At 38.5% G+C, this 17937-nt stretch overlaps 1 protein-coding gene across 1 annotated transcript in view; it reads left to right on the forward strand.

The window, feature by feature from the left end:
• Positions 1-7920: 7920 nt before the first annotated feature.
• MYOM1 (myomesin 1) overlaps positions 7921-17937 on the forward strand; it is a gene marked incomplete at its 3' end in the record, with an annotated part of 71998 nt that continues 61981 nt past the window's right edge. Inside the window, exons 1-2 of the mRNA XM_083857672.1 lie at positions 7921-8033; positions 11615-12103. Coding sequence (XP_083713798.1) covers positions 11676-12103 — 428 coding nt within the window. The 5' untranslated portion in view covers positions 7921-8033; positions 11615-11675. The remainder of the gene's footprint in view (positions 8034-11614; positions 12104-17937) is intronic.

Consider the following 17937-nt stretch of genomic DNA (forward strand, 5'->3'; position numbering starts at 1 on the left):
AGTTGACCCTGCTTTCAACTGGAGGGTCAACAAGAGACCACCTAGGTCTCTTCCAACCTGAATTATTTTGTGGTTTTTTGTGTTTCTCATTGTAGATCCAAATTGCCTTTTAGATGTGCTGTACTGTGTGTTGATAGTAATTACTAGTAATTGTTAGCTGGACTAGCAGTATGAAAATGGAGATGTAAAACAGTATGCAAATTTCTACAAATGAAAAGCTATTAGGCAGAAATAGAGTGATGACAGTAAAATGATGGGACACTTGTTCTCTGTCACCAGCAATCCTATCAATGAAAATATATAGCCAATTTCTGAAGTCTTTCACTTATGCAGAGGCTTAATTCCTTAATCATTTCCTAGAGGGATTTTTTTCTGCTTAAGATCAGTAATTACTTTCTTGGCAACTGAAAATTGTTCCAAATGCAAACCAATTAAATTAATAACTACTCTTTTATTGTACTTCAGGCATACCAACCAGAGTAGCTTAAAAGGTTGGCCTTATACTGCTGCACACAATGCAGACTCATTGGAAAGAAGTGTGACTATAAACCACAACTGACGTACAACTAGATTTAGAAATTCTGCTGATGTTGCATTGTTTGAAATAATAATTCCCTGTGGTCTAAAGACAATTTAGAAACCAGTGCTTTGTACAGTCAAGCAAGATTCTTTGAAGAACAAAACACTTTTGGAAAAGAGAAGAAAAAGAGAAAAAAGGAATGGAAGAACACAGAATAACAAGACCAAAAGTTATATAAAAGAGAAGAAAGATGAACATAAATCTTCTCATTCTTATGCCACAGGTACATGCAGCTGTGGTGGTTACAGACTGGTAAAATCTCCCAGACCCCTATCGTTTATAAAGGGAGCCAAATTCCCAATCTGGCCAGCAAAATGGGGGTGTTTTGCCACAAACATTGGGTGAAGGTTTTCCTTGGAAATCAGAAAAGAACAGGAAGTTAATCACATTCTCAAGGTTCATTTTTTTAGTGTGAAGGATGTCTTTGTCTCAACCTACTTTCAATGCTTGACATTTATTGATCTCTGAGAGTCTCCAGCAGGGTTTTTCCAGTTTGTATTTACTTAATAATTCAGAAGAGCCAGTGGCTGCAAGAACAGGACCCACAGGCATGAAGAAAAGCAGTTTTCCCTTTTGCAAATTATTATATTGCAGATGGGTTTCTTTGAGATTCCACATGAAATTCTTTGTCTGTTAGGCTGATCTTTGATGGCTTTGAAGAAAGGACTATTTGTTTAAAATAAATCTAATTTTTATTTGCCTTTTTCTCAATATGGTAAGAAAATAATTTGTTATGAGGAAAAATCAAAAAATTATTTTTTAAATATTCATAACATGGCTAAAAACCCCAATTAAACAGACAACTCTTCTTTCAAATGGAAAGGGATCCAATTTAAAACATATAAGGACAGACAGTTCAGCTGAGACGGCCATGACAGGTACTACATAGAAAAGTTGTGACACAAGAAAATTAGACTTGATGAAAAAGCCAAGGTTATAAGTAAAAGTTAAATAAAATAATGTTTAAAATATAAAACAAGTGGAAGATGTGCAATACAATATTTTAATACCTTTGAAAGCACATCAGCATGTGGAAGATTTTTTGACAAATTACTTCAGACAGGAAGCTTGAATCTTGTACCTCTCCAGCTCCCACAGCTCTGCTATGATTTATGCAAAGAAAGTAATCATCACCAGAGTGAGAGGAAAAAAGAGAGCAAGAGAATGTTTTCCTCTCTTTATTTGCATATTCTGAATAAATTAATGTTACATATGCCTGTCAGATTTACAGGCGCATGTAAAATCTTTGTGCAGTTTAAACAGAAGTCAAGTAGTGACAAAGTGTGGAAGAGATTCAAAGTAGCTGGTGTGAAACAGTGCAAAGATTTTTAATAGAAGGATTTGTAGGTCAACTGGGCAATGATTTGTTTTCAACATCCATCTCAAATGACTAAATCAAGTGCCAAATGAAAAATAATGCAGATGAGAAGCTGAGTATGCAGAATAGGCTGGGCTGTACACTTAGCAGTGCTACAGCCTCTGCTTTGCACACCAAAATGATCCCTATATCACTTGTTTCTGCCATATTGTGTAATATCTTAGCCTTTTAAGTTCTTATGTAAGGTCTCAGAAACAGAGCTCCTGGGATAGAACAGAGAATGGCTTGGGCTAGAAGGGGCCTTAGAGTTCATCTCATTCCAACCCCCTTGCTATGGGCAGGGACACCTTCCACTGGACCAGGTTACTCAAAGTCCCATCCAGCCTGGCTTTCAGCACTCCCAGGGACGGAGCAGCCACAACCTCTCTGAGCAACCTGTTCTGATGCCTCACCACCGTCACAGTGAAGAATTTCTTCCTAATTCCCCATTTAAACTGCTCTCTTTCACTTTAAAGCCATTCCACTTTTCCTGGCAGTATAAGCCCTGGTAAAAAGTTCCTCTCCAGCTGAGTTGTAGACCTGTTTTAGATACAGGGAGGCTCCTCTAAGGTCTCCCCAGAGCCTTCTCTTCTCCAGGCTGAACAGCCCCAGCTCTCTCAGCCTGTCTACATAGGAGAGCCGCTCCTGCCCTCTCATTATCTTTGCAGCCTTGCTTTGGACTTGATCTGCAGTGTCCATGTCATTCTTATATCTGAGGCCTCAAAACTGGATGCAGCACTCCAGTCTCATCAGACCAGAGAATATTAACTATACATACATACATACATACATACATACATATATATATGTATGTATGTATGTGTGTATGTATGTATATGTGTAACCACACAAGACATGCCAAATATCATGGTTATTTTTTCCATGTATTTTTTTTCTCTGGTGAGCAACAGCAGCATGCAGTGTGGTGTTTCGAATTGAAAACTTGTAGATTAAATGTAAGCAAGAGGAGAGCTTTTAAAAATAGCAAGGGAGTGAGGGAGCAGGTGATCAATATGCCTCCACATCAAAGTGATGTGGTCATGCTCTTTACTGTCAGAATTGGTAGAAATACAAACACAAATAAGAGAAATAATCAGACACAGAGACAGAAATAAGGCTGCATAAGCACATCCTTGACTTAATAGTGCCCTATGTGTTTCATAAGTTAGAGTTTTCATTAGGAGGCTGGGCTTTCTCATTATGCCCATTATGCCTCATTTTGTAGTATCATCTGGGTTTTAAAAGAGCCTTGATGACCTCAAGCTCTTGTGCTGAAAAAATAATTAATATTATGCCCACACAGACATTGTCTAGAGATATATCTGAAGGGGATTTAAATTAAGTACCTCATTTGGACTAGCTATATAGTACCAAGATCATGGCTGGCTGAAAAACTCACCCCAGACTGATTAGCTCAGTAAATAGCAGGTGGAAGAGTCCTATGCTGAGCTTTGAATTGCCAGAGCTACACCATCACTAATGTTTGGTTTAGTTAATTAAATCTCTCATTGGATAAATCTATCTGTTATACCTGTTATCAGGGAAAAAAGTTGCTCTGCTTTCTGAGTCAGCTGCTTCAATAGGCAGAGTATTTTATTCGGTAGGCAGTATATTTTAATAGCTGACAGTCACCCCCCACCTGGCCCTTCCCTGCCCCGTAAAATGCTCTTGGTACCTCTTTCTAATTCCACTACCTGCAGTCACAGGAGTTTCTCACTGTGGCAGTGAATGGACGGTTGCTTTTCCTTGGGTGCCCCAGCAAGCCAGTGGGTGCCCCTTTGGTATATGTGCTCCTCTCAACATCACTGCAGTCTGCTTAGTGGAAGTACTGAAAAGGAGTGCAAATCACTCACCCAGAAGTCATTGCTTTTCACTGGTGGAATACACAGTAATCTGGAGGAGAACTTCTAAAATATATTGTGGCTAAATGACCTGGAGGAGATGGATTTGCTAGTTAAGGATTTACATTTTGCTGATGTTTTTTAACATTACGCTGAGTTATGAGGATTGTTTTGCCTACAAAGATGCTGGGTTCTGAATGGCAGTCATGAGAAATGAAGCAGAAATTTGAAAGTCTGTCCTCAGTGAGGTTGCCTGCAGTGAGTGTTGAATAAAGCAATCTATGAATTTCTGATGCAAATTTTCCTTAAAACTTTGTTCTAATTGTTTGAGCCTAATGGTTATATTAGACATAATTTCCAAGTGTGATGGCTAAAGAGCTAAAAACATTTTTGTTTCTTCTATTAAGACATTGTCACTATCCTTTCTTTTAAAAGAAACATTTGATTGATTCAAAAGTATTTTTATCAATTAATGTGAGGACAAAGAAAATTAAAGATGTTTTTGTGAACTGGGTACATTTGTGTTAGCTGTGCCTGAATAATTGTGGAAATGATTATTGTAACACCTGAGGCAATTGCTTTGAATTATTGCAATAGTAGCTTGCACTTCAGTAAGATGATATCTACAGAATGGTTTTTTTTTGTAATGAAATAGTTCAGTTACATGGGCTATGGGTAACAGGAAAGCGGGTGGGGGGACGACAATCGCTGCAAAGTCACTGTTTCTAGTGCTCCCCAGGGGCCACGGGAGTTCCCCATAGGCTCTATCAGGAGCTGGCAGACAGTGCTCATCCCACTGCCCCAGTCCCAGACATTGGGCACCTCTGTTTGGTCAATATCCTGCCTAAACTATTGAACTCATATTTTGAAGCTTATTACCTGCTTCTAAAAGCTGCATACCTAAATATTGGGAGCTCAGGTATTATACCTCAGTCAAGCTTTCTGGATTTGGGTTATCTGCAGTTACAAATAACAGTTACCAGGTACAGCTCTGGCCCTTCAGCAGTCATGTGTCAAGGTGTTTTGGCCAGTCTTTCCAAGGTACAAAGCTAAGCACAATGATGTTATTAGAAACTATTCATTATTATTGGAATAAAGATGTTGAAAGATCTGTGATGTTTAGGAAAGAATGATAAAATATGGGACAACATTTAACAACCATCTGTTTTGATATGGTAGTTAAAATGACAGGAGATACTATGGATTGAAAAAACATCTAAGTGCCAAAAGCACTTAGTTAAAGAAATGATAAAAATTTTCTTTTGGAATAGCTCCAGGAATCTGCTATATGCTCTTGAGTTAAGATTTTATTATGGACAGAAACCCTTATAATGTTACAAAGGAAAATAAATGCTGTCAGCAACAACATTTTTATGCAGCATTTCCAGTTCCAGAGAGACTCTGCAGAAGAAATGTTGCTAATAATGGTAAGGCAAATATTTTTGTATGATGAAAAATTGATCAAGGCACCAACAGTCAATATCTTGAGAGGCTTTAGGAAAAATTTCTATCTGTATCAAGGAGACAGTGGTCTTGTACTTGGTTCTTCAGGTGTGAGGCTAGACACTCAAGCTGTTGTAGACTGCACCCAGACCTTTCTGGTAAAAGATGTAGAGTGATGTAAAGTGATGTAGAGAATCAACAGGAATCTGGACATTAATACCTTCTTATGGGTGAAGGCAAGGAATACAGACTTCCCTTCCCTCCAGTGGATTATGAAGTTACCAAGTTGGACTATAATGGACAATAGCACATCTTTCTAAAGTGAGTTTCTTTCTTGATAAAAATAAAGTCAGAAAACTGGACCCAAGTTTGAAAGGAAACTGCAGAAGACAACACACATGCTCAAAGCCTCTATTGTCCAAAAATTGTTTGGCTGGGTTTATTTAAGATTATACTCAAATGAAAGAGATGGACCAGTATGCAGTGGAATTTGACTTATGCCCCCAGCCACAGGATACTATAGCTCTCAAAACTTTAGTGGACAGTCTGGAAAGCTTTTTATTCTGTCATTTGGGGTTCTAAATTAATATCTCATCTTTTTCATTCAGAAAAAACAAACTGATCTCCAGCACTATGTAGCTCTAATTAGGAGAAGAGAGAACTAATATTTCCTAAGGGTGTCTCTCCTAAGACCTATGTGACTAAATACATGTGGATACAGAGTGCTGCAGGGATTCTGAGGCTTGCAGAGCTCCAAGTGATTTAAAATGTGTACTTTGATATTCAAATAGGAGTTAAGTGATTTGAAATTAGCTGTGGATATTATCTCATAATAAAGCTAGATCTGAAAATGTACAAATTTAAGGGGCAAAATAATACAAAATATTTTGCTGTTATACTGTATCTGCATTTTATTTACAGAATGAACAGAGGCAGCACAGAATTTGAAAACTGTGTTGAGCTTTGTAGTTCCATTATGCCTGGAATAACACTGAAAATGTTGTTCAGATTTTTATCCCCCACATGTGAGCTATACAGATTGTTTTGCAATTAAAGCAGAGAAATGTGCTGTTTAATTGTTTTCATTTCTCTACATCTTCCTGAATCCTTGAAAAGCAATTTTCCTGTCATTAAGACTTTTACAATGTCAGTGCAAATGACCCATAGTGAAGGAATGGATCAGGAGTTTGTAATGAAATTCAGGAGTCTGTCCACTGAGGCCCCATCTACTCTAATAAAAAATACACATTATAGCCTAGAACCTGTGGTTCAGTGGCATTGCCACTGGCACAGTATTCTGGGGGAAGAAAAGTTTATATTAGGGTTTCCTTTTTTCGTTCTGCCTGTTGCAGATTTGGCTGGTTTCCTGAGCCACAGTATAATGTCTATGACTGTACAAGTTTTTGCTGGCCATAGTTTCTGTTCTCATGAGCGAAAACTGAAAGCCCATACATTTAGTGCACCTGAGCAGCTCCTGATGTGGGAGGTGAAGAGGCTTCTGGACTTACCATCAGCTTCTGAACTTACTGCATGGTGGTGCATCAGGCAGGAGGCAGTGGCTCCCCAGGGAGACCAAGGAGCTGGTGGGGACAATGAAGGAATTTCATGTAGAATCAAGGCAGTGAGGTGGAGAAGATAATACTGATGGACTATTGTAGAGAAAAGCCTGGCATCCTCTAGCTTTGTCCAGACCTTCTTCTAGTGGTTACACCCATGAAGGGGACAGTGTTAGCAGAGCAAGAGGATCTGGAAAGTTCTTGGTTGTGTTGCGTGGCAAGTGTGAAAAGAAGCTACTGCAGAACTGAGAGGGTTAATATTTCTGTCAATGCAAGTGCACAAAATAAAATGCACTAATCCCTTTTATTGAAAACTAGGTTTACAGTGCAGAAGAAAATTTTATTTACAATGAAGTCACACTGCATTCCACCTCAGATGACAGAACTTGTTCTGAGGTAATATTCAGCCACACTGATTACTCATTTTTGTGCCAGAATTCTGTGACTAAAATGAAAGAAAACAAGCCCATTTAATTATTCCTAAAGGTAATACTGTTTAATTTAGAAACAAAAAAGTTGGATTTTAGAGCTGCATTGTTTATATCTATTTAAATGCCTCATGAAGTCATGTTCTAAATTTAGTATTTTATCTTAAAGAAGATGATAAAAACCACTGTCAACAGAACAAAGAAAATACATTTCTATTGAAATGTAACTCTAATTACTTTAGAGAGTCTTGATAGATTGTCTGTCATTAAGCTGAAATATTTATATTATGTGTACTATAGCTTAGCATTAAAAAAAAATTAACATAAAATGTTCATATTCTTGTACCATAGCAAGGGTCAATACAGGGATTGGTTATTCCTAGTTTCTGGTTCATGACACATTTTTTTTTCTCTCCTCCTAAAGCTGATATAACTAAGGAAAAAATCCTAGAAATAATTTTGAAGTGGAATGCTGATTTTATGCAGATTTTAGTGAGGATATTTTAAAGGGAGAACTCTGTATCTCCTTTAGTTTGAGGCTGCCGTCACTGTGTCTTTGCACAGAGATAGTACAGGGTATCGGTATCTGTCTCTGTCTCTCTCCCTCTTCCATGCTATATTTATAGCATCCCCCTGGCCATAAAAGGTCTGGACTGGGGCTCTGACATTCCACTGACTGCAGGCATTATTTTTGTTCTGGACCTTGAAGTCCAGTCCTTACCCCTCGTCCTAACTACCTCTTTCTTTGCTGCCTTCATTGTTGCTGTATATTTGTGCTATTCATCCGCTTGGGAGCTCTTGTATTTGCTGTCATTCATTTGGATCCTGGTAAGTGGTTTTTTTATGCCAGAAGGTTTTATGTATTCAATTATTTTTAATCTGAAAATATAATGCCAACTTTATAGTAACTCCCTTTATTCTTCTCAGCTCAGAAGTTGAGGGATTTGTGGACATGAATTGAAGACATCTGAAGGTTCAGCTGTGAAATAAAAGAAAGTAGTGCAGGGGCTCTTTTATTTTCACTTAGCTATCTTTTCATATTGTCACAGTACTCTCAAATGAAGCATGGGTAACTGAGATAGAGGAGGAGTTTGTCATGTAATCTCCTGTGGGCTTTGAGAATGTTTAAGTAGCATAAATATTTTCTTGTTGGATAGGATGTTATCTTTTCTCTGCTTACAAGAGTTTCTTTTTTTAAAAATCTATTTCACTATTTTCATCAATTGATGGAGTAGATCTTTAGAGGATTACACAGATTGATAAACAGCATAAGAGGTAATGCCAGCAAAATCAGTTCCTTTAATGTGCATCTATGAATATGGACAAATACAGAACTGTCTGTCAGTTCAGTAGTAATTTTAAATACTCAGTTCAACAGCTGATAAAATGCAGCTCCAAAAACTGCAAATCCATCTAACTATGGTCACTAATAATTTCAGGACAAGGTCTGAAGTGCTACACTGATCTTGAGAGGGAGTGTTGCCCTCACACTGAAGGGAGCCAGTTAGTGCATGTAGACTAAGTTGGTGCAGGTAGCACAGATAAAACTTGAGAGACGTGAGTCAATCTGATAATCAGGCAGTGCTCCAGGTAGGAGAAAAGTCCTTGGAAGTTTTTGAGTTGCTTGTCATCTCCGATAGCATCACACTACTGTATCTGATCAGACTAATGTAACCAACTTACCCTGGCCTGTGAGCAATCCATGATGTCTCAGAGGAAATACAAAATATAACTCATAGTGTGATAAAATAACTATGAAAGGAGTTTCCTTTTACGTGATGTGAGTCAGTGTTGGACTTTGATTTGAACCAAGAGAGCTGATTGTCCTCAGTGCCTGCCTTGCTATCATAGTCCTTACTCCTATCACAGACTGTAACTCCAGAGGACAGTGAGATCCACACCTTTCATCTTTGGAAGAAAAATGTTCCCTCTATACATTTTAACTTGTTCTTTTGGTCTGATAAAATGTAAATTAAATGCCTCATTTAACTTCTTAATGGTCAATACAAGCAGTGCTTCATACTTGTGGATCACCTTCCATACTTTGAAGCCTGGAAGGCTGTGGGAATGCCTGAGCTGAATGCATGTTGGTATTGTGGCTGTCGTATGAATGATGAAGCCAGCCAACACTTCAAATAAAGCTGGTGAAGACAAGCCATAGTACTCTGCAGAAGGAAAACAGGATATTCTCATGTTCCTTCCCTTTTAGTGTGCAAGAAGATATTCTTCTGTATGCCTTAACCTTCCTAGGCAGTGATCACAATGACTTACAAGTCCTAAACCCAACTCTGAAGAGCTGGAAGAGAAAGACAATGAAGAAAAATGAAGAAAAAAAATTTCTTCTAAAACTAGGGAAATTACGAGAAGCTACATACTACTGGTAGCTAAAAAGTGAAATAAGTAACAACACAAAATACTGGCAGGTATTAGAAACAAGAATGCTAGGCAGAATAATTGCATTCTTTTAGATTAACATGAAAAAATAATCAGCATTAGGAATAAGGGAGTTAAAAAGGGACATCAATTTTTGCCACAGAGACAGACCAATGGGCTAACACTCTTTCCCATTTCTCCTTCATCCTCAGATAAAAATAAAGTAAATGCATAATCTCATCTACTTGAAGTCACAGATTCACTGTGGTCAGGATATCAGCAATTTCCTTTGCATAAAATGTTTCCAAATAAGTTTCTTCCTGTTGACTTCCTGCAACAAAATGATCAATTCAGTTGTCCTACAAAGAGCATTTCTCTTGTGAGATCCCTAAAATCTAAGGAAGTTTTCCTCTTTATTTTTGGTTTTTGTTGGGTTTGGTTTGTTGGTTTTTGTTTGTTTGTTTGTTTTTTGTTTGTTTGGTGTTTTTTTTTTGGTTTTTTGGGAGACGGGGCGTTCATAATTTGCCTTGGTTAGGGTGAATACCTCAGCAGTTATCAACAAGTTTGAAATTTGTTGACTTACTATCAGAACCAAATACTAAAGGAAAACCCAAGGACTGAAATCTAGGAAGCATAAAGACCAGGGAAAAATCACAGAATCACAGATTATTCTGAGATGGAAGGGACCCACAAGGATCATCAAAGACCAACTCCTGACCCTTTGCAGGACAACCCAAATTGAGTATCTAGACTTTCATGAAGTGATGATTGCCTTCCAGTTCTGTAAGTGTATATTATGTCCAAACATTTAATTGTTTTTCATTAATATGAAGAAAACACAAAGCAGAATGAATTTCCCACTGTTGTGGGAAATGTTGTGATTGATACTAAAAAAGCCCCAAAACAAGAGCAAACACCTCTCACCTTTGTTTTTGGATCTTCTTTAAAACCTCATTAGTGTTTCCTTATTGTAGCTCATTTCTATTACTAATCAGGTACTTTTTCAGGGACAATCCTAGTAGCCACGTAAGCTTAGAAGAAAGGTTATCATATGGATTACTTGAGCAAGTTTGCATGTCGAAGTAGAAAAAGTCAGTTGTAACTACAGTAAAATAAAAAAGCAAAATAATGACTGAACTGCTGGTTTTAAAACTAACAAACAAACAAGGGAAAATATTTCTGCATTCAATTTCAATCCCATTTTGAGAGGGGAGCTACTTCTCACCTGATCAAAATTTGCACTACAAATGACTACAAGAGAATTAACGAATGACATGCAAACTAAAACTTAAATGGGCCTATCATCTGGAGGAAGGGTCTTGGCAATCTTGAACATGATATTTTAGGTTAAAAGAGAAGGATTTGGATTGAGGAGCATGATATTATTTTACCCATTGCATACGGACTGGGTCCCTGATTAAACAGTAAAAATATAATGCATGATAAGCCCTTTTAAATTGAACTCTGGTGTCACATACAAAACAATCACTGTAATGCACATTTAGAGAAAAACTGATATCCTTCTCAATCTTAGTGTTGTAATAATAAATGGAACATTAAATTCAATCTGAAAATTGGATTACAGAAATAAATGAAATGGTCATATATTTTTGTTTCAGCTTTTATAGCCTTGCTCAGGCCTTTAAAAATAATTTATTACTTTATTATCTCTACTGTAATTGAACAAAATTATTTATACTATCTTTGAAGAAGTCAGGCACACAGAGTTTCATAAGTTTGCAGTTTTAAGTGAGCACATAAAACTTGAATATTTTGCAGTAGCAAGGAGCCAACTACAAATGAATAGACACAACAGTGCAAAGGTTTCTGGTCATGACAGATGACATGTGAGCATTCTGAAACTTGAGTATGCACCTGTCTGAAAGTCTAAATCACATCATAAAAAGATATTTCTAAATTCATTGCATTGTATTTTTCGAGTTCAGTGTTAGTTTGTGTGAAGTTGGGTATTATTTGTATGCTAACTTGGGAGTTTCCTTGACAATAGTCCTTATGTTTGATCTGTTCTTTTTCAGGCATTATCCTGCTTATTTACACTCAGAAAAGTGCAGTCAACCCCAAAATTCGAAGGCACCCATGATGTCTTTACCATTCTACCAGAGACACCACGAGCACTATGACCGAGCATACCGCCACAAAGCACTGTCCTCCACCGTGAGCCAGTACCAAAAGGAGACAAAGAGCAAATCTGCCCTCTATGCCCAAGGATCTGCAGCTTATGCCAGAGGCTCCACAGGCTATCGCCACTCCTCTGCAGCAGGCTTCAGCCTGGACTCCTCAGCAGCTTACAGCCACAGCTCCTCAGCCTACGACCTCGAGTCAGCCGCCTACAGCTATGGATCCGCTGCCTACGACCACTCTGCCGCGCAGAGCAAGAGATCTGCAGCCTACAGCCTCGACTCCGAGTCCCTCAGCACCAGCTCATCTGCCTACAGCCATGCTTCTGAATCCATCAACAAGCTGGCTGCAGCCTACAGGCTGGGATCTGAAGCCTACAGTTTGGGGTAAGTAAATCCTACAGCCTAAAGCCTACAGTTCCAGGTAAGTAAATCTGACTTCAAAACAGCATTCTGGTACAAAAATGTCCAATCACTTCCCACTGAAAACAGTGGTGAAACTCTCCTCCTCGTCCACATAAAGTTTCTCTATTAGTTGGTGTTAATGTATTTTCCTGGTCTGGTGTTTTCCCTTGGCTTTGGAAATGGGAAGGACTGTGGTCAGTTTAGTGTTTTGGACTAATCCATGTGTGATGCTTGGGCTGTCATAAGAATAGCACTGGCAATGCTGATGTGGCTGAATAGTGACATGGTCACACTCCAAACTGGTTAGGCATGAGTCGCCTCTCCTTCCAAGTTGTTTAGCCACGTTAATGCAGCTGAATCTAATATGAAGAGTTGAGATAGCTTTGGATTGAGGCTGTCTCTTATCTGGCAAGGTTGGAGTAGTAAAAGAACTCAAAGTTCTTCATGCAAGTTTGAGTTGATGTGTCCATATATGATTAATTCTTCTTTGGCCTAACAGTTTCACTTTTGTGCTGAGTGATTTGAGAAACCGAAGTTTTCACAGTGTATATTAATTGAGGCATACTATTTCCAAAGTAGAAATTACCTGAAGTGTCCATCTTGCACTAGAAGACTAACTATGCTTTGCTCTCACAGGCTTTTTTAAAAATTTAAGATAGTAAGTACTGCTCAAGCAATTACATTAGCAGAATATTTTTGTTATAATAGCTTCATATTATTTGTATGCATATATCTCAGAGATTTACAGAAATTAGGGAAGTATTAAAGTAAGATTAGAGCAGCTGTTAGCAATAGAGGAAAAAATCAACAAATTATAGCTGAAAACATCTGTTCTCTGTTTTATTAATGTAAAATTAAGAGTATCATTAGCAGAACTGATCAAAACTTGTCCACCAGAAAATTTAAATTTTGAAAATGGAATATCCCCCCAGGATTGTGGATAATAGTGAAATCTTGGCCAAAATCAGTGAGAGAAAGACTACATGTACTACAGTAAACAATACCTTGTGATTTCACCTGTCACTTGGCTTTCAGGAAGCTCAGGGTGCAATTTCTAGTTGCCAGAGTTTGTTCAGGAATCTGAACATCAGGCTGTTACAGCCCAGGTGAATGGCTTTACTTAACTCCTCACAGACATTGAGTTGGAATGTATCCAAAGAGGGGCAACAAAGCTGATGAAGGTTCCAAGTCTTACAAGGAGCAGCTGAGGGAACTACAGTTGTTTAGCCTGGAAAAAAAGGATGCTTGGTGGAGGCCTTATCACTCTCTATAACTATCTGAGAGTGTTACCAGGCAGAGGTTGGTCTCACAGGTAACCAGACAGGATGAGAGGAAATGTCCTCAAGTTGCACTAGGGGAGGTTTAGGTTAGGAAATGTTTCTTCTCTGAAAGGGTGGTCAGGTATTGGAATAGTCTGAGTAGGGAAATGGTGGAATAGTAATTTCTGGAAGTGTTCAAAAAATGTGTGGATGTGGTGCTTAAGGACATGATTTAAGGATGGGCTTGACAGTGCTGGGTTACTGGTTGAATCTGGTGATCTTAGAGGTCTTAGTGATTCTATGATTCTATAGCTGCATGTCTTAAGCTGAGTTGTACCCAGGCTTTGCTGTTGAAAAAGTTTTATTTGAGCAGATAATTAACTACTGAGTAAAGCAGTGGCAATTTAATTTATAATCTGCTGATGACAGGAAGAAAACTGGAGGTGGTGGGACGGAGGGTTATGTTTCCAAGTGGAGCTGGGTAGAGGAAGATATGCAAATTTCTGCAGCAATGTAGCTGTGCCTGCACTCTGTTGCTGACCCTAACCCAAAGCTTCCTTTTTCCTGAAGAAAAGGTTTCCATAAAAAAAGAATTTCAAGTTGTAAAAAATGATTGTTAAAAATCCTGTTTCTGAGTCCTGCTTATAAGCATTTCAGCTGTCACACAATTTTCTTCTGAAACCTGTATGTTCTCATTAAGAACTCCTCTAATGTCAAAAGGAAATGTAATTGCTTAGTTGAGAGAGAACTTAAAACATTTCCAGGTTTCCTGAGGTTTTGCTTAAGATAAAAGTTTTTGGTTTAAAGTAGCGCATTTGCACATATAATACTGTGTAGTACAAGACTTGCCAATAGATTGTTCAGAACTTCTTTATTTCTGTGATCCTGTCATTGTATTGGAGGTTTGAGAAATTCATTGATGTTACCTAGGGCAAGGACTCTGGAGATTAGATACATGGGATTCCAAGCTCTCTTACACAAAACTTAATTAACACAGGAGACAATATTTCTGAATGAAAATCTTGGGTTTATGGTTAATATAGCCTCTATGTTGGTCTTTATTTCTTTTTTGCAGCTCATATTTCTGTAGTTTGCAAAGTGGAAAAAATAATGCATTTCTACAGTTAAATGTAGTTTAAACTTGAGGGAATTCTTGCCAAATTTGTACTGTCTTTCCCAGATAACCCAAAATACTTCAAGGGGTAATGTGGAGACAACAAGCATTACTCAAATTAGGACAATCAAAGATTTTCTGTTTTCATCCATATGAAAAGAATAGTGTAGGAAAAAAAAGTCTTCCAATTTTCTAGAAGTAGAAAAAGCCTTGAATTGAAATGCTGTATCCAAATGACCTCAACAGTAGTGTTTGCTTGAAACCAGAATGGACACACAAATCCAAATCCAGACAAAATTTTTCAGCTAACGATTAATGATTGCATTAGTTGAATGCAATTAATATTAAAATCAAATATACATTTATGCATAATGGATATAGTTTTGCAGAAAAACACCATTAAGCCCAGCAGAAAAACTCAAATACTAAGTTTTTATTCAGGTCACTTCTTTTTTTATCTAAAGTATTTTCTGTTAAATTTATTGTTTTTGCAAAATTTAAGTCTCATCCTTTTCTGTAGTCAGAGTAAGAAAAGTGTTCATGAAGCAATGGTGTTGACATGCAGTTAGTGCTGTGTGAGGAATTTATCATGGGGAAAGCAGTGGAGAAGGACTAGGAACTAGGTAACCTGCAAGACCTTGACCCAGGCTCAGTTCTCTAACACTGAAGCCTCACTCTCACTTCCCAGAGTGTGAACACGGGCAGTTTGAAGGAGCCACAGCTTGATTTTCAGGAGGGTGAAAAATTTTCCATGTGCAAGTGGCCTGTTCCCCACATTTCAAGTCTTCTTCACACCACAACATCTTGAGGAATTACAAGGAGACAAATGAAAACTGGCAAAATCAAGAGCAAGTATGGGAGCTTGTAGCTCTGCTGGTTGCAGTTGGCCAAAGGTGCAAATCTCTGAGCTCCCAAAAGAAAGAACATCTCACCATGTTGAGGTTGCCTGTTCACACCCAGCCCTCCCCACCAGCTCGTGGGGCTGTCTCTAGCCAAGCATCAGAGGCAGGAAAAGTGATGTGTGCTGCTTCCCTTGAGGCTCTGTACAGGTGAGGAGGGATGTCTCCCACAAACTGATGTTGTGGCCACCCATCCTCTTCCCCATCCAATCCTTGGGGGCTGCCAGCATGGGCAGGTTAGCTCCTGTGGGAAAGAGGAGCCCTCTTCCACAGCAGCGCTCCATCCTCCATGTGCTTCTGAGAAGCTTTGAGTCAGATCTGCCAAAGCTGCTTATAGCACTGCAGGGCTGTCAAACAGGACTGCTGGATTAAACTCGTTTAACTCTTTTTTGGGGAAGCTCAGTGATTTACCTTTGCTCAAACTTTCACTGTGTTTTTTGCCATGTGTTATTCTCCTGTCTAGCAGTATCAGATAATCCCATTGTGTCACAGATTATCTACCACCAAAAGGGCTATTCACCTGCTTAGAGGGAAAACAGAAGCTGCTGGGGTGGCTCAGGCATTAGCATGTATTTTGCAGGTCAGGCAAAACAGCGAAGAAGATGTGGTATAGTTCAGGTGTACCAAGCAAAGGGAGGAGAGATGCCTTGCTAACATGCAATTAATTAGGCTGCCAGTGAAAGCCAATGTTCTTCTGAGCAACATTGTAACCAGGATCAGGACACGGTGGAGTAAATAATGAACTACCAGAAACATGAGAAGACCATGATCTTGGCACTGCTCATCCTTTGGTTTATTATAGGTGAGGGTTAAGAAGCTGGCTTCCAGATGTCATACCCAAGCATGGCAATTGTTTTAATGAGACCTGCTCTGTGGAAACAATTCCCCTTCAAATATAATTGCTGTGGAAGCTGTGTTAGGGAATATTGCCAGCAATATTGACCTCAGCTTATGACAAACCTGTCAGCAACTTAAAATTAATATAGCCACAAGAGAGTATTTCTCATTTTTAGAGACTGAATTTAAATAGTTCTTTTCTGAAAATATTTGGTTTTTCCTTTCCTTTCCTGTAACTGGGTTTGCCAATCCACCATCTCCTATATTCACTAAGTTAAAATATTGCATATTAGGAAAGAAGCAGCTGCTAAACAGAGAGCCTGGACAAGGCTCATGGCTAACAGAGCTTCTCCAGCAGGTGCAGCTGGTGCAACCGTTGTGTATACCATCATCTCCTTCTGCTTAGGACAAATACGTGATTTTGAAGAGGTGTAAAAGAGCTTATATGTGCCTTTTCATGCAGGAGTGAAATAACTAAAGAATAGGGTGTTGTGGTCTGCTTCCAGAACACATTTCTACATCCACTGGGTGCAGACTCTGGGTACTGTGGGAAACCTGTCCCTTCAGGCACAGAAACAAGGGCTGTGACAACATATTCTCTGTCTGAGAATAAGACATCAAAACAGAACAAAGAATCTGTTTGGGAGTTGCAGACGCTCTGCACAGTGTTTTCTTTAGTTCTTCTGTTAGGCTAGAGGGAAAAGTTAATAGCACCTTTTTTTTACATCTCTACAGAACAATGCCTGTGCCTTTTACAACTCAGTGTCTCTAATGAAAAACTAGAAAAAATGCTGGCATTGATATTTTAACATGCTAAAAACCACCCAGGTAAGGACAGTAGGCTTAGGTCACCAACCTTGACAAGCCAGTACAGATATTATCTGACCTGGAAAAATATATACGTATGCTAGCTGGGCATATCAAATGAGGCTGAAAGATGTTAAAAGGTCATGGTACTGTTCCTCCCTATGAAACTAGAGAGCACTGATACCCTGTTCTTGCTCCTCTAGGGAGATTCTGTTCCACATATCAGGTAAAAGGTTGGAATGTTTTAAAATAAAGGGCAAGATTTTAGAATCTGGTTCAAGAAACAGAGTCCTCCTTTGGGCCACCTAAATAATGGTTATAGGCAGGATATTTTTTTTTTTTTTTTTTTTTTTTTTTTTTTTTTTTTTTTTTTTTTTTTTTTGTGTTGCACAGGAAGAAATAGAAAGAACACAGGAGAACATAGAAATAAACCTCATGATAGAACAGTGTTTAATCTATTTTCTCAAGCAAAGAGCTCCATTTGAATATGTTTCTATTAGCCTCCATCTAGCTCTGCCAGAACAGAAGCAAATGGTAGAATTTAGAAAGGAGAAACATTTTCTGCTGCTTCCAATTTATTCATCTAATCTCTTGGTTTATGCAGTGCAATTCTAAAGAACATTTTGGAGTTACTCTAGGTATCCCTCTGAAAACACCAGCTGGGTGCTCTGGTACAGACATGAAGGTGAGATATTCAACTTCAAACACTTGGAGTATTTGAATAATAAAAAAACCTGCAAACAAACAGAAGATAGAGTAATTTATTCTTGCATTTTCAAATAATTTTAGAGAGATATAAGTGAAAGATAGGAAACCTCCACTGCCGTACAGGAAAGATATCAACAAAATGCCTAGCAGGGAGTGATGGGAACTGCTATATGTGCTTCCCATTAATTCCCT

Source organism: Zosterops lateralis (assembly GCF_965231275.1).
Source record: "Zosterops lateralis genome assembly, chromosome: 1".
Taxonomy (NCBI): Eukaryota; Metazoa; Chordata; class Aves; order Passeriformes; family Zosteropidae; genus Zosterops; species Zosterops lateralis.